The sequence below is a fragment of the Kryptolebias marmoratus genome, linkage group LG23 (genome assembly GCF_001649575.2).
Source record: "Kryptolebias marmoratus isolate JLee-2015 linkage group LG23, ASM164957v2, whole genome shotgun sequence".
NCBI lineage: Eukaryota > Metazoa > Chordata > Actinopteri > Cyprinodontiformes > Rivulidae > Kryptolebias > Kryptolebias marmoratus.
The window spans coordinates 4,143,501-4,161,382 of record NC_051452.1 but is presented as its reverse complement, the minus strand read 5'-3'; the positions used below and the strand labels follow the sequence as shown (position 1 = coordinate 4,161,382).

At 42.1% G+C, this 17,882-nt stretch overlaps 1 protein-coding gene across 2 annotated transcripts in view; it reads left to right on the top strand.

Moving 5' to 3' along the window:
* pard3ba (par-3 family cell polarity regulator beta a) overlaps nucleotides 1-17,882 on the top strand; it is a 149,409-nt gene that overhangs the window by 59,955 nt on the left and 71,572 nt on the right. For both annotated transcript variants that reach the window (XM_017434394.3, XM_017434395.3), the window contains 2 exons: nucleotides 6,839-7,054; nucleotides 7,709-7,913. In XM_017434394.3, the coding sequence (XP_017289883.1) occupies nucleotides 6,839-7,054; nucleotides 7,709-7,913 (421 nt within the window). The remainder of the gene's footprint in view (nucleotides 1-6,838; nucleotides 7,055-7,708; nucleotides 7,914-17,882) is intronic.

The window sequence follows — 17,882 nt, the reverse complement described above, 5'->3', positions numbered from 1 at the left end:
CACACACACACACACACACACACACACACACAGGAGAGCAGCCTCGTGCTGTTTTCGCTGCAGTTCTGTATGTTTTCTGCCGTCTTTAGCTTCATTTACAGATGGATGAGTCGGGGGTTCAGCTTCTCATCAGCTAAAAGCTAAACCTGTAGCATTAAACAGGAGCTGTGGTCCTGCATGGCTACAGGTCCCTGGTGTTCCTCTTCTTCTCTACAAAATAAGACATTTGGATTCAGGCGGCACTGCCTCATTTATAATTATTCACATTTTACTTTATTTCACTGCAGTTTGACACATTTTCCCTGCATGTCTTGAATCACTGCTTTCATTGTTTTCTTGATTTATGGTGGAATTAACTTTTTTTATACAAGTGGGAAATGACTTCTTGTGTTTGTTCAGGGTATAAAGTTGACATTTAAGATTTCTGACACCCAAATATATGATTTTTTTATCTCGGTGTGTCTGAATCTTTCAGATAAACACAATTGTGACTGCTGTATTAATAGTAAAGAGTATTTCCTGGAAAATAATTCAGTTTAACAGGATTAACAAGCAGCCAGGAGCATGAAGGGCTGGTTGTGGAATAAGTCACAGGTTGTTAAACACAACAGCTCTGCTTTAGTCTTTGTTCTTTTATTTCTTTCTATTATTACAATGAAATGTAGTTGTGTGGTTTTAGTTTATGGGGAAATAAACTGGTTTAAAATAGTGTAAAAGCTTTATGTGAATTATGGAGAAATGATCTTGATAATTGATGGTTGAATGTTTTACTTTTTATGTTCAATGATAAAACAAATCTGTATAACCTAGAAACACCTGACTTTCTTCTGATTTTTGCTTTTAATTGAAAGCGACTGTTAATAATTTTAGGAAATTAGCAATGATTCCTAACCAGATTCTCATCAGGGAAGGTTAGTTTAAACCGTCTCTCATCCTTTATCTCCAGTTTAAGTTTGGTGCTTTTTGGATCCCATCATAGAAGAATAACCTGCGATGTTTCTCAGAGCGGCGATACGTTAGGTCTGCATGGACGCGGCCGGTCGTAGGTCGGCGTCTCTCCCTCCAGCAGTTTTCTCAGCCAAGCATCTCTGTAATCCCGCAGAGGTAGGCAGTAATTATGAAATGGCCTTTTAAGTCCCCTCCAGTTATTAAAGCCACTCATCCAGGCGGACGTTAAATCCACACCGCCCGTACGTCTGCGGTCCCTCTCGCATCCAAACAGCCAAACACAATTACTGCCAGAGCAACGCCTCTATCCAGCTTCTAGCTGAGTGCATTCAGACAGAGACTTTCTGATTGAACCGGGCTTTAAGTGGAGCAGAGTTCTGATTGGCCGTAACGTGAATTAGATTTGCCTTTAGCAGCCGTACGGCCATCGGATGATTAGAGAGGAGTTGCTGCAGCATAACGTTTAACGTATGTGACAGGTGATCTCTTCTTACTGTCGATCAGCACAGTAGGTTGATTAGGTCTGTGGACGACATAATTCACATTTAAAAATAGTTCCTGGCTGGAGCTGTTGTCTGATTTTAGCTTGGAGCTCCCCACGACAGGGGGGACAGACAATGGATGGATGTTTTAGGATACTGTTCCTTTTCTTAACGACTTCAGTCTGCAGGGACTGAGTGTCACTTTTAAAGAAATGCAGAAACTTTGAGTCTAAATAATTAAAATCCTGAAGTACAACGACTCAAAGCTCCAGGTAAAAGTTTTAAAGCTCGTGTAATCCACCTGAAGCAGCTCTTTATGAATGTTTTTTTGTTCTTTGAACTGCACTTACATTGAGTTGGAATTGATCAAATCCGTCTCATCTTCTACCTTCCCTTGAAATACCAGCGGAGGAAACCTTTCTGTGTGGTGCTGAGCTCAGGCTGGTTCTTCTACAGGTCTGGGTTTCTGGGTTTCCGTACGGGCTTTGTGTTTCTGCAGCAGAGCACGGGTCAGCTCCTGTTTTACTGGTTTCCTGCAGTACGGCTGATCCACGACTCCTGTTTGTGGAACTGTAATTGTAACGTACCTATTTTTAAGAGCTTGTCTCTATTGATTGTTGGCTGTCTCCATGGTAACGTCTCGTCAGCCAATCAGAAACCTTGCCTCCGCTGCGCCCCCCAGCTGTTTGGATGGAGGGGGCAGCCTTTCTGCCAGCTGCTTGCTGGGGAGGACATTGTCGTCCACTTGACCGGTTAGGATCACGCTGAGATTCTTGGTGGAGGGGTTCAGAGCTCTTCAACAGATGAAGCAAAAAACATCCAATTTCTTGTTGCAGAGAATCGTTTGGTCTGCAGTAAATCCATTTGATAGACTCTGACTACCTCTGATGGCTGCAGCCTCTTTAGACGAAAGTGAAATAAATGTATTTATCTTAAACCACGTTATTACAATCAATAATAGCTTTGCATGTTTGAAACACCTCTATTTAGTATAATTAGGTCAACGTAGCAGTTAGTTGCCTCCCAATTAAGGCAGTAAAGCAGGACTAGGTGAGCTGGATTCTTATAGGTTTTATGTGTTGTAGGACATAAAACAATAAATCATTCAGTTGTTTTCATGTTTTAAAAATAAGGAAATGTAGAAATCATCTTGGGTTTGAGCGTTTTAGTTTTCTTTGGTCCTCTCTTCTTCACAGTGTTGCCTCAGTTTATTATTTTTGTTTTGTTTTTATGCTGCTCTTTTACAATTCAGCCCCGTCATTTAAAGAAAGTTTCTATCTGAAGTTAATTTATTTATGTGCAGGTTTGTTGTTTTTCAGCTTCAGCTGTTGAATTCATTATCGACTGAACGACTCTTCACCTGTTGTCATCCATGAGGTCACGAAGTCGCCTCTCGTTCACGTGGTCACGTCCGCCGCTTCTCGACACACGGCCCTGGTCGAACTTTTCTCACAGGGGGTTTGCGCCGAGTGTCGTGTGATTGGTCAGAAGTTGTTGTGGGCGTGTTTTAATGGAGCCATTTTGCTTCTGCTGCGTCGCTGAGAAGCAGCTGACGAGGCTGTTAGAAAACGCAGCCGTCTTTACGACAAGCTGGCGCGTTTTAACGCTGCAGGAGGAGGGAGGAGCTTCCTGGGAGCTCTGAGAGTCTCGTGGACGATGAAAACGAACGTCTCGCAGCCACACGACTTCTTATAAAGTATCCTGTGACTACAAACCAAGCCCAACTCTTCGGCCTTCCATCACCATCAGGACGTTTGTTTCTTGAAGGACCGATTCTGAGCTGTTTGAAAATGACTTTTCAGCAGCAGCTGCTTCCCTGATTCCTGCCGTGTTTAAAGAGGCACTCACACTTTCTGATGAGCTTTTAATCGGAGTATTTGGTTCAAACACCTGGCTGCTGTTTATCCTCTTAAAATGTACACAAGTAACGTCGAAAGGAAGCGATGGTTCTTAGGATGTCCTGGAAATTGAACTTTTCACGGCTGTATATTGAAATCCTTCTGGCTGCAGGTTTGACACCTTGAAATAATACCTGAAAGGAAGTTGGACATTGTAATAGGTGCGGGCGTTTCACTCTTGCTGTTATAAAGTGGTGCTTTTCTTTCCTGGAACAAAGCAGCATTAGCCTTTTCAGACCCTGCAGCTCCTCTCGAGGCAAAGACTTCACTGCTGCGTGCTTCATGCAGTCACATTGGGATGTGTGTGTGCCTTGTGTTCAACAGGACTTATATGTGTGTGTTGTTGTGCTGTGGAGACTTAAACCTGTTTGCTTTAGACTGCAGGTACCACCAATTAGAGAAAGCAGATGTTCCTCTAAAAGTTACAATGTGTTGTAAACACTGTAAACCCCAGAAATGACAAAAAGTATTATAATTTCTTACATAAATTAGTCTTGTTACAGTGAATTATTTGGTTTTCCTCTAATTTGAATTTACCCAACAATGTTGCTTCTGAAGCCTGCATTTGCTAAGGATATGTGATGAAAAGAGCGTAACCAGGTGAAACCACGATGTTGAAGCTCCATCTTGGATCGAGGAGTGTTACAGCTGTGAAGGGCATTGCCCGTCAAACCGGCCCTTTTTTTTTTTTAGCTACAAGGTTATTTGTCGAATATGTGCACCGGCTTGAGTCGGCGGCAATCAGGCAGACATGATGCGAACGGATCCGCGAGAGCATCTGCTGGCACAGCGGGCAGCGATATGTGATAAACGCTGATTTCACCCTCCATTGGATCGAGCTGCCGATGATAGCCACCTCTCCCCGCACTCGTCCGTCCTATTAAAGCCTCATTATTCATTTACCTCCAGCCGCGGCCGACTGACATGCATGGAATGAGTGCACGCAAACACGCTCCAGCAAAAGTGAATTGCTCTCATATTTCTGTTTCATCTAAAGGCGGTCAAGGACACACCCCACTATCTCCCACCGGCAGGATTGGGACTCTTTCTTTCAGTTGGAACAGAATTCTAACGTTTTGTAATAAATACGCATGTGCTCAGACACACACGGCTTCTCCGTATCGTGCCGCGGCGCACTGGCAAGGAGCTTAATTCTATCAGGCTGTGAGCTGGACAGCCGTAATTACATTTGTGACACAAATCCTGTCTCTCAAATTGAGCGTTTTATTCCTGAGCGCTCCCGCCTCTCTATTTATAACCCCTTATTCGCCATAAATCCCACTTCCTCTCAGAAAGTCAATTTGGGACTTAAAAGGCAGCGACGCTTGGCTTAGTTTTTCCTCCCCCTTTGACTCTATTGGTGCTTCAGTCTCACTTTTACCCTTTTTTTTTGACTTCAAAGATTTGAAGCCACAGAAAAGAAGTGAAGTGCCAGGATGTGAGGAAGCTGTTCTGTAAAAGAGTTTCAGAAAACGCTGCTGATGAATTAGTCGCTTCTTAGCCCTTCTTACTCACCTGTCCTTCAATTTTCCCCAAAGAGCATGAATGTCAGAAGCTTTCTGTCTTCCTGTTTCCTCGGTCCTTTGCTGGCTCCGATGTCCTGCCGAACGGCCTTCGCCCTCTCCTCCATCCAATCAGAGGCCAAACCTGAGGACAGTTTGATGGCATTCCATTGAATCCCCCCCCTCTGTGGTGTTTATGCACGGCCCTTCCAGTTTCCATAGTGCTCCCTCAGTCATCGTTTCTTTTTCCTCCTGTAGGACTGAAATTCTGTCAAGCCTGGTTTCCATGCCTTTCCCCCCAGTGTTGCTGCAAAGTGTATTTCTGTGCATAAGATTTAAAATCCTTCTAATTTCTCTACATTTAGCTTCAAAGCAGTAATCTTTTAAAATGGTCTTGAACAACGGTTGTGAATGTTTTTTCTTGTATTTGTTTCTGTTGGTTTGTTCATTTTCCCTCCAGTCTTTGTATCTGAACATGACATCATTTTATGTGAGCAAAGTAGACAAGCAGAGGACAAAAGAAGTGTCAGGTTTTAAAATAATTGTCTTTAAGAAATAAGCAAAGACCTGAGATGCTTCATCCATCAGCTGATCGACTATATGACATGTTTTTAGCTAATAGCTCATTGAGGATTGCCTTGTTGATGTCAAAACACAATTTTATGTGTCAAACTCTGTTGTATTTGGTATTTTCTGTAGATTTAACTAAAGAAATGGTAATAATTGTGTTTGTGACAGGCTGCTGGTCCTTGTCTGGTTCACCCTTTGAGCTTTGGAGTCTTTTGACGCTTAAACGATTCATAGATGGGACTAAAAGCTTGAACAGACACAGACATTCTCCTGAAAATGTTCGGGTAGTGGACTAAAAATGAGTGGAAAAGCAGCTGAAGTTTAAAAAACCAAACAAAACTTTGATATCCTTGAGAACTCCTGACCAAGACTGCTTTAAGAGAACACAGGAAAGTCCGACTCCTTGGAAGCAAACATGTAAATAAATGATCAGATTTCTGAACAGTGTTGCATAAAATTTCTGTTTAAACTTTAGTATTTCTCCAAGGAATGCTACTTTCATTAGACCTTTCTTCAACATCATCTGCTTTAATAGCATTCATGGTTGCAGTTACTGTCCTCCCGTCTGCGCTTTTATTGAATCAAAGGTGCAAACTTTAAAAAACAAAATGGAAACACATGTTTTCAGTCAAATCTAAGAACTCTTACAGCTGAACATCAAAGATAATCTGGCAAACAAGACAAAAACATGAGAGGAAAGGACAACGAGAAGCTTTATAATGATTCTTCTGCAGATGTGAGGTGGCTGCAAGAGAAAACCTACTTGTGAAGGATTAAATGATGGTTTTAAATACGGCCGTTGGAGCTTGATTATGTTTAAGGCCTTTAAAAGATGAGTGTAACCTCAACATGTTTCAGCCACTTACCAGAGATTAATTACACCCCGAGTTAATGCAGCCAGCATCACAGCACACAAATAGCATGAATTATTAAAGTAAGAGCCTCTCCTGCTCCTCTGGAATATAATCTTCCAACTATTTCAGTTCTGAAAAAAAGAAAAACTAAATTAAATTGTAGAGCGCATTAGTTTTTAGAGTTTAATGCAGATGCGCTTTAATTAAATAAGGAAGCATAACTCTAGGAGATGTGTACAAATTTAATGTTTTGTAAGCATTTGGCTGGATTTTGCTAAAAGCTTATGATCTCAATAAGATTATTCCGTCTCATTTTAGCAACTGCTGCATGTCTAATTTGGAGCAAACCCCAGCCAGGCTTCCTTTTTCCTCCTCTTCCTTTCAGTTTTTCTCTGTTATGAGGGAGAATTATGTAAAACCAAGAAAGTTAAGGAAGTTGAAGTACACTAGAGGGATTCTGGGGTCCTTCAAGATCCACAAAAATGCTGGAGCCCTCTAAAATTTCCCTTTGGGGAATGCTTAAATTAGTGTTTCACTTTCCGTTTGGAGAGTTCATGCTCCAACTGGTTTCTTCTGTCTCGAAGATCTCTCGTCCAGAGGAGCACTGGGTCCGACCCTCGGTCTCGTGAAGTCCAGTTCCTTGGAGAGCCTCCAGACCGCCGTGTCCGAGGCCAAGCAAGGTCACCGCCAAGCTCAGGCGGCGATCCATCGGCCGCGGCCGCACATGGTCCGGGGGCGAGCGTACAACCAGAGTTTCCGCAACGCCATCGACAAATCGTACGACGGGCCTTCGGAAGACGGTAAAACTTTTCACTTTTATTTCAAAACAGAAACTTTTAAGTTTCAGCGAACTTCTCCACCCGACAAAAAAAAAGATGAAAGATCTCTGCACTCTTTAATGCTGCAGCTATAGTAATGTAGAAGTTTTTCTGGGCATTATATCCATTTTAAATTAGAGACCGCAATGCTGATGTTCCTCCCCGAGGCTTTATAACACACTGGCACTCAAAAAGAGCCAGGGGCCTGCCAAGAGAGGAGACAGTGCTCAGCCCAAGTGCTTTAATGAAATGCTACACGATTTTATCCACTCAGCAATTTAGAAAGAACAACTTTATATCTTAGAACAGCATTTTATTTAATGCTTCGCCTCGTGGCCGCTCAGCCATGCGGACTTAGTTGGGTGCAATTTTCACGTGAAATTGTAACCAAAGACATTTCATGTCAAAAATAAGGATTAATTTAATTTCCTTTCCTTTTGAATGCAAAGTTGCAAATGTGCAGTTTGGATTTAGCACAAGTTATATTCTCCAAATACCTTCACAACATGTGTGTTTTTAATGCTTTAAATCAAATTTGACACAAAGTTCAGTTTTTGAGTATTTATCTGTATTAGATCTGTCTATAAACTGTGACCTTTGAACCACACTTCCCTGTTTGTCTTTGACCTGTGTCAGATGATGACGCGTCCGACTACAGCTCAGGCAACGAAACCCAGGCCAGCACCTCGTCCCGCCAGGATCTGGACGAAGAGAAGAAAGTAACTAAGAAAACCAAGGGAAAGAAGAAGAAGGAGAAGAAGAGCAAGGGCAAGAAAAAAGCTGAGGATTCTGGGGACGAACTGGAGAAGAAAACCAAAAAGAGAGGATTTGGTCTCTTAAGGTAGGAGCTCCTTTTAAAACCCCTCATTTGTTGTGAAGCTAAAGGGATTTTCCTTTTGTATAAATTAAGGTAAAACATGGACTTGTATTATGTAGAAAACTGCTGGAAAAGAACAACAACTTTCCCCTTGGTTAACTTTCAGCAAATCACCCCACTGAGCACAGCAGGATTATGGGATATAGGATGATTGGATATGAACACAACCTTCTCAGTAATGGAGAGGATCCATTATTTCTCAATCTAAAGTCCTGCAGACACAGTACCAAGCCAATGCTTGTCACCCCTTTATCAACCTGTCCCTGTTGTGATTTGTGGTGGCCCAGTCCTCCTGCAGCAGCAATCCTTATCTGTTGGCAGTGACACGGTGTGGTCAGTGTATCACCACACTTCCAACACTTGGGATTCAATTAGGCTGTGACGAGAGATAGCGCGGGGAGAGCGTTGGACTACAGATGGCTGATAAGAATCCAATCGGCCACAGTGTCAAGGGCAGTAATGGAGGAGATGTTGGCCCGGTGAGGCAGGGAGTGGAGAGTGAGGCAGCGCCGGCGAGGGTGACATGAAGGACACAAGAAGATCTGGGTTTGCCTCATTCTTTGTCTTGTAGCCTCTGAAATGGTATCATTTATTAAAGACATTATGAATTTAAAGATTATTAGTACCGATACACGGCTGGCCAATGTGGGTCGCACTTATGAGAATCGAAGAAATTGTTGCATTGATTTTTATATTTAATTTTTTGGTAAAATTGGATCAGTTTCATTATTAGATGAAGTTTGTGGGCAAGTATGTCGTCTAAAAGTAAAGCAGATAAATTAGAACTGTAGTTATGATTGTGTATGAAAACTAGACTTCTCTTTCCTGCTGGTTTTTAAGTCCTGCTATGGAGTGGAGCTGTTTTCTCATGAGTGACACCTGCTGTTTAGGAGGAGAACTGCAGCGACAGGATCAACTAAAGAGGAACTTTATTTGTTTGAAAACAGCACTGAAGATGGCTGATTAATGTGTAGATCTATGTGCTTTGTTCTGATTTACCACAAGGTCTCCTGACTTTTTGCTTTAAACTATATTTTACTGTCATGACTGTTATTATAACTGAGGCCTGTTTCTTTACTGTAGCCTCGGTGAGGATATACATTTGTTTCTTTTGTTTTTGTTTTATTGTTTTGCAATGAAACAGTGTGCACAGCCTACAATAAGTTTTAAAAGCTGTGCACACAAAACTAGGCCATGATTTAAAAAAAAAAGGCTGCCTAATACTAAAATGTTGGGTTTTTAGTCTCATACTGACGTATCAAACTCTGCCTCATTTTCTTTATTGTGAGCTTGGTATCATGAAAACTTGTTTTGTGATACATTATTTTCTAAAGTTAATACATTACTAAGGCCTAATTAAACTGCTTAGTATTGTTTCTTGGCTTCTTCAAAATGTAATAAAGTTCACAGTTAAATTTGAACTTAAATTCAGCCCTTCTGTATCACGATGAGGGCTGAACTACTTTTATTTTATTGGATATTTGGCAGGTTGTCAAACTACAGACTTAAGCTGCACAACCCAAATATGCATCAAATTTATTGGTTTCTACAGAAGAAAATAAATATAATATATATAAAGGTGATAAATCTGACAAAATGTGTTTTATAATGTTTGGTAGGAAACCTTTAAAGTGCAAAGATTAGATTTACTTTTGTTCTTATTTCACTGCCTTCATTGATGTATTTGGATCTTTGTTAAAAGTCTTACGTCTGTCTTCATCCTCCGTCTGCCTCTCGGTGGGTTTCTGGTTCTTATGCACACCACATGCAGACGTCAGTTGTACCAGTCAAAAGTAAATTATAGATTAATTGGTATTTAGTTTAAGGCGTTTTTAAAACAATCATATTTCCTGCACATCGTGGTATGTTGTATCATCACGGCCACAGTATGGAGTTAAACACACACCATCTGTTCAGTTGGTTCGCAGAAACACTCAAAGCCATCCTCTCGGTCCCAAGTACAATGGGCTGATTGCGGTAAAAGCTTCCATCTTGCTGCTCCACACGCTCCCCTCTCTCCGCCTGGCCTTTATCTCGCCAAGCTGATTGGTATTGAACTAGAAATATGACTTAATTAGCCGAAGTATTGCTCTGCTCAATCTGATTGCCGCTCTCAAATGGTATTTTACTCCAATGGCAGCATTAGGAAAAGGGCAAATTATAAACATATGACCTCAATTTACCGTAGCAGGGAACGTGTGGGCAACAACAGCTTGCACGGCAAATGTTGGACGTCGGCCCTGTCCTTTTTCAGCGGCTGTAAATATTTAGTTTAGCTGCTGCGCTATTTGAAGAGCAACTTGTGTTTGGCTGCAGAAGAGTGTTGCAAACAGTTGGTTGTAAGGTGACCTCTGCAAATCACATATTTGTTGTAGAGCTGGTGTTTTTCTTCCACAAATTCAGTTTTTGACCTTGTTTTACATCATTTTAACATAATCAATGTGTTAAAACACAAGTAAGGAAATGGAGAATGGTAAAACTGACTTGTTAGGGAGGCTTTCATCTTGGATTTTGGTTCTAAAGCAAATAAAAAATGGAAACATGGTTGGCTGTACAGAACGATCATAGGACTTTGTGAAACAACATAAGAAATAAAGTAATCCGGTTATTGTGCTGCATGTGTGCCTGAAAGTTGGACGCTCGTCTCGTCAGATCTGCCTCCTCCTGCTCGTCTCCATCCTCTCATCCCGTCTCCCTGATTGCTAAACAAGCCAAGACAAACGGCGGTGTCCTTCAGACCCAGCGACCGGCAGACCGCGTCACAGTCGCAGCCTAGAAACGCCGCCTCCAGGGAGAACAAACCACGGAAAGGCCAAAAGTCTGACCGAGTCGACAGTTGTTTGTCTTTTACCAACATGGCTCACCATGAGTTTTAACGAAGCTTGTACATCCACAGCTGGTTAACCGCAGCCTTAAAAACCTTAAAAAGCCCATAAATGGCTTCATAGTGACCTAAAATATGATGCTGAGATTTATTCACAACATACTCCAAGCTTAAAATCTCACGATATCACGAGATAAAACCAGAATGGCTACATTTTATTCTGAAAGTCTAAACTGAAGGAGGCAGGCATGATGAAAGCTAGGCCTTTATTTTATTATTAAAAGTAAAAGCTGCAGTTGTTTGTTTTTGCTTCCCATTTTTAGCAGCTTTGGTAAATTAATCATGACATTAATTCTGCTGTGGGCAGATTATGTTTGAGCTCAAACTGTTGAGTTTTTGTGGAGAATTGGTGGCTTTTGAAGGAAATGGCTGCTGACAAGCAGTCTTTGATTTTCGCTGCCATCAGACTGAACCTCACGCTTGACTCGGAGTGTCACCAATCGCTCGGCGTGTCATGGCCGAGCCTCCTGACACATCCCGCCTGCCCCGTGTCCTGTCACTCATTCTCTCTTGGCGAGGATCGGCGTGGAGCTGACTCGCGTCCCGCCGTGACAGCGCGCCGCCACCCGTAACCAGTTTAAGGGACATGAAAGCTGACGTCCTGATCTGCTGTTTACAAATCCACGTTACGGCGTCGTCCTCCATCCTGCGCCGGGAGAAATCTGACAGGGAAGCAAGCCAATTAGCACCATCCGTTCCGCTTTCATCGTATCGCGAGGTTGCAGAAAGGTTGTCAGGGGTGGGCTGTGCTCTGCAGAGCTAAAGCCTCGACCAGATGCTCGATGATTGTGCACTCCTCCTCCTCCTCCTCCTCTCTCCTCGAGCCCTCGGCCTTCCACTTTCTGCTTTCCGTCCGGGATCATGCCCTTCTCCTTCATTTACATTTCATTTATCTCTTCACTTACTGCTTGGTGATTATTTCTTTCTCTTTTCTGCAACAAGCTATCAGCTGCTTGAAGCTAAAGGGTTTGAAATCCTGTATGAATTCACACGATTTTATGCAATTAAATGTGCTAATGCCAAGAAACGGGGACTACGAATGTCATTTCTTTTTATTTCTTCAACTTAGACCTATATTTATTCTGTTGTGATGCCTCTAGCTGCTCATTCTGTCAGCAAAACTTCCAGTTGGAGGCCCATCACAGATTATGACGAATGGAAAAAGAAAAGCCAAGCAATAACGAAAGGAAAAGGATTGGAAGCGAAAAGGAAAATGTGTCGAGAAGTGTTTGAATGGGCCCTGGTTGTCACCTGGGTTGGTAGGCAAAGTTAAAATCCCTCTGACATGTTTGTGTGGGCGTCTTAGCGGTGACTTTAAGCTCTAATGGGGTAAAAACCGAACGGGCGATACCTAATCCTGCTGGTGGTTAATACTCTGCAGGTGGATTTCTTTGATTCGACACTTCATTCAGCATTTAAGAGTCTTAGCTGAGCTGATGTGGGAGTCGGCAACAGGTTCTAGTTTGTAAAATATGCATTAGGTTGTAGATTTTTGCCCTCAGGACCAATCTATCATCACATCTCTCTATCCTAACTCATGCGTTTGAAACCACAAGACAATTTTCTAAGACACAACCATGGCCTACTAATCAGTGCCACCTTTATACATATTTTAAGGGTTTGAAAAAACAAAATGCTTGGAGTTTATTCTCCGTGCTGAGGAAACGCAGGCTGCAAACAATCAAACCTCACTCCTGTTCTTTTCTAGTTATCACAGTTTGTATCCAGTGTGAGGTTTTTAATGGCTTCAGAAATAAGAGCAGCAGTTTTTTTCTTATATATATAAAAATGTTATAAATATAACAGTAGTTTATTTATTTAACAATACCTAAGAGAACTTTGGCACCTAAAAATATGTGGTATCCTTCCACAATATTTAAAATAACTTCAAACTGATCAGTTATTTGGCATTCCTTATAGTTTATTCCACTTTGAAAATTTCATATCATTGAATGGTTTTCAATCTTTTCTTAGATGTTTCACAGGATTAGGATCTGGGCTCAACATTGGGTTAGGGTCAGGCATTTTCTACGATTTCTAGCTCACTGTTTTGGGTCCTGGTTCTGTTGGAGGACCCATAACCTGCGACGGCAGCTGAAATGATAATGATGATTATTTTTAAAACAAAAAGGGGCAACTATTGGTTGAATAATCAGTTGCCTGATTAATTGGCCTTCTTCTAATCAGCCCAATTTCTAAATCTTCCATTTAGCTGTGCCGTAATCTTGAAATACCATTGGCAGCAAACGGTATATTACCCTTCACAGAGGAATAAAATGACAACTATTTCCGTTTTTCTTTTATAATTCATATTTGTGTCGTTTTCTTCCCGCAGACTCCTGACGCTCCGAGTATGAAAAGCTGCCAAGTATTTTTATACCGTCGGTGAAAATGAGCTTTTGCACAGCAGAAGCAGCTTCCTGTACTTGCTATTGAGGCACAGTTTTTAATTTACAACTTTGCCATGGCAGCAAACAGACACAGGCGCTATCACTGTCAGCAGCCGCCGGAAAACAAATTAACTTCCCTCCCGCCCCTCTTGCTCTCCTTCGTTTCTCCTCCTCCCATTCAGCGCGATGGGCAGCTTTCCTGAAAATGATGTGCAGGTTTATTGGGGCTGATGTGAGCTGTCAGTCAAATATCAGAGGGGACAGGATGATGAGGAAATCCTCATGCATATATATCAGCTGATAAAGGGGCAGTCACAACAAGCCTCTGTCACTCGAGCCTCGTCCACACCCTTCAAACTTCCTTTTCTTTCCTCATACGAACAGCTTTCATGTCTTCTTGTCTTTCATGGCCTTTACACCTGTTTGACTCTGAAGGGCTCTCAAATCCACAGCTAAAAGACGGAGGCAGCGACGCTGCTTTATGGAATTCATTTCTTTGTTTTTAGCCCTTTTTTTGTTTACCGTCTCCTTTTGAATTTCTCTGTGACGTTTGGGGTCTATAAGGTGTTTACTTATTACAGTAAGAAGCAAAACTTCAGAGAGGTGATCACTGGGTCATTTCTCTTTTGTTTTTCCAAGTAAAGATGCAGAAATTAATATTTCGATATGAACACCAGTGACTCACCCGGCTGGGAAACACGATACCCTCATTTGTACCGTGAATTATTTGCCCCGGCTGTAATTATCAAACGAGACAGCGAGACGAGCCCTCCATTTGTGTCGATCAGTTTCACGATCCATCACTTCCTATCGAGTTATGACATCTGGATTGACCCCGAGGAATGGGGGCGCGTCCGTAATGGCCCCAGACGGCTCAGCGGCTACCCGTCACCCGCCGGCCAGTTAAAGGCATCCGCGTGGCCACAGGAAAAAGTCGCAACCAATTAGCGTATGGTCCTACCTACCGTCTCATGGCACGAGGCGCCAGGAAGCGATTACACCTCAAATATTGGTTCTGTCTCGTCCAGTCATCTTCTTGCCACGTGTGATGGATGGACTTCCTGTGTCGTCTAATCTCTGCTAATGACAGACACATGCAAGAACACACTTGTTTCTTTGGTCCTGCTTTGACCCCCGTGTGTGTGTGTGTGTCCTGGAGCATGACCTCTGCTGTCCAGACTGCGAAGGTTAAGTGTTTCTTGTCTCGAGTGTGCGTGAAGAAACCAGGAGTCGAGCCTCTCCTTGTCATCTGGAGACACGGCGCCTTGAACCACTTTCCAGATGCTTTCTGAAATTTGAAAAGGCTCCATTGAAGGTTTTTCAGCATTAAATGTACCAGGACTGTCTGTCTTTCTTTCTTCAACATTTTATTTACTCACATCAAATATTTAACAGGTCTGGGCTGGGTGGCTGCACGTCCTTTCTGCCTTGTTTGCAGTATGCGGCTGGTAAAATCCCTGATGTATAGAACAGGCAGCAGAAAGGTCACTGCTAGTTTCTTTGGACTGTATTTATGGGCCGTACACAATAACGCTGCCTTCCACAGTGACGGTGTGAGTACGAGGCGTGCAGCCCAGCCTTGTTAAATATTAACGGCTCCCCTGATACAAGTGGAAAGACAAGACAAATTGCTGGGGGTGACAGATTTTTATGTAGTGTGGCTAAAATATACCCCATATCAGAATGCAAACAATTAAAGGGAAACCCATATTTCACAATACGACTCCTAGATGGCATAGCCTTTATTTCCTTCACTGTTTTGCTTCGTTCTTCCTTTTTCAATCCGTTCTTTCACCTTTATCTTGTCGTCTTCCCTTTAAATCCCTGTCTTTCTTCCTTCCCCTGTGTCCTTTCCTAGTGCCTTCACCCCTACGGCCTTACCTCTCTTGCTTTCATCGCTCTCCCTGTCTCTTTTGTCTGACTGAAGTATCCGTACTCCAGAGGCTGGCCAGGCGTTGATTAAGACGAGCGCTCCGTATCCGCCTTCGGTTCCCCTGGGAACAACTTGCTGTGCATTCATACCTGTCTGCCTCAATCTTCCCTCCTCTAGGCGTTAAATTAGACTCGTTTAAAGAGGATATTAAGATGATTCCTCCCCTTTCTGCTATTGTTTTTGCAGCCAGCTTTTGGAAGGAAATTGTCAAGAATTTTCATCTGCAAAAGTCACTTTATTAGCTTAAATTTCTGGAAAGCATGTTCTTTGCAGCCTGTGTTGTAAACCTTCTTTTATTGCGCTGTAGATATACTGATTGAAAGTATTAAATATATAAATCAGCAGATATATCCTGCTCTCCCATCTCCCTCCCTACATTATTAATGCCTTTTAAGTGAAGCTTTTTTATCTACGATTAGCATCGAGTGCAGTTTCTTTTTTCCCCCATTCCACTGCTGCTCATATCTGCTATTAATGGAGGCAGATTTTGACTGAATTGCATTACATATGGAAAGGAAGTCATATGAATAGATTTAATTATGCCCTATGGGTAAAATTGAAGCAGAGATGGGACTTCCTTTAAAAAGGTAAAGGTTTGCTTGTGTTGTTGTCAGTCAAAGCCAGCTTGTAGTTGTGACCTTGTTGTTGGGTGACAGTCCTCTTGTAGCCTGATCCCTGCTTCCACAAGAAAGTTACACCAATATTAAAGAGGGTATGTCACCCTGTCTATTTGAAGCCTGAAATATTTTCCGACTCGTCTCAGCATTAAGCAGCGGTGTGTTGCCAGAACAGGAGAAGGCGCTGTGTTACATCACAGCTTTCTGTCATCCTTTCCTCTCTTCCTATCTGTTTCTTGTGTTTTTTTCCTCTATCTGTCTTTACAGGAAGCTCCACTGGGATGTGTGCTCTTCTCCAAATACATACAGAGCAATCTAATTACTGCGATAACATTTCTGCTCGGCTGATTAACTGTTCTCCCTGTGCCCCTGAACGCAGCCACATTTCTTCCATATATTCCTAAGCCCCTTAGTCCTTCCCAGCTAAAGAGCTTTAACTCACCCATCCTCTCTTTCTTTAGCATTTATTCTCCAAGGCAGATGGACTATTTAGCTAGCTCTCGCTGTTTCTTCCATGTTCAACTCCTCCTTTTTCACTTGGTTTCTTTTCTTTGTATTTTGACTCTCCAAGGCAAATAGGATGATTGGCTCGTTTTCTATGAAGTTTCTGCTGCAGCCTCCTTTCAAAAAGAACCTCACAGTCCGATCCCATTTCACCCCTTGCTCCTAAAGCTTCACACCGTAAACATGTTCACAAACCTTCAGCCCACAGGGAACCACTGACTGTCCTGTTAACCATTTCAGGTAGTTTGTCCTTTTATTGTTGTTTGTTTTTGAGGCTAGAAGCTACCTCAGCTGCTTTTTCAAACTCCACCTAAAAACTTAAAGCAAAGACTCCCAACGCACAGCTCCAGCTAAGACCTTCGTCATCGTCGTTGATGATGATGATGACCATCGGCCAAGTGATGTGCAATCGTAGCGTTCCTCTGGGGGTGCGAAAGCAAACACATAGGTTCTTATAATAGTGGGAAACAGTTCTAATAACCCAGAGTCCTTTTTAGTTGTTTGGGCCAAACAGTTCATTAGTTCAATTGTTACCAGTGCTGCGATAAATATAGTGTTTTCATCACATAAAACAAATATTCCCTTTATAAATAAAAGTGTCATACTCTCTAACTAGCATGTGGCTAACTGCAGCTTGACTGTCACTTTTTCTCTGAACATATATTAGCAGCCGATGAGGTGTTTTCTGACTCACAGATTACAGTTAAGGCAGAAATAACTGAAATGACGAGTTTATTTTTAATTTTTGATGTAGCTTTTATGATGATCAGCACTCAGAAGGACTCCTGTCCACATGAGATGTTTTCTTCTTTTATCAGCAGTTTTCAATCCAATCCAGGATTGTTTTGGAGATATTACTGACACCTACTTTATTTTAATATAAACAGTGTACTTTTACTTTTTAAACAGAGTAAACTAACATGCAGTCTTGGGTCTTAAGATGTCTTTGGGCTTTTTTCAAATTTCTTTTAAGTTTGAGAGAAGTTTTTCATGTTCAGACTTTTCAGTTTTATTAGGTTTAATACAGTCTGTTCAGGTATTAAACACATTTTATTTTGTCAGTTTGTTACTGGTAATGCTCCACAGCATCTGCTAACTTTTGAGTGCAATCAGAGAGATTAATCCATGACTCAGCATTATTTGGAGCCGCAAGACTGGGCACAGCTCTCTCTGTTGCTCTTTTATTTTTATTTTTAATGAAACCACACATTTACTGTCTTGAACAGTTTTCACAGAGTTTCTAAAACGGACAGAAATAACCGTAATAATGGAGGAATTGTACCTGTCTGTGAAACATCTCCTCACGTTGGCTTCTTCCTCCGGAGGTATCGGCACAGACCGGGTAGAACTCTGTGAGTGTGAACCGGCTGCTAATGGATCACCCTTAAATGGTCTTCTTTTAGCTGTGCAGGAAAAAAATCCTGTTTCTTAGAAAAGTTTTGGCTTCAAATGTCTTTTTTTTTAAACCTTGTGTGTGGTAGACAGAATACTAAACTGTGTTTGCTGGAAAAAAGATCCCTCGGTGCTCTGCTGGTGTGTCACATGTTCAGTGTTTGCTTGTCTGTGTGTGTGTGTGTGTGTGTGTGTGTGTGTGTGTGTGTGTGT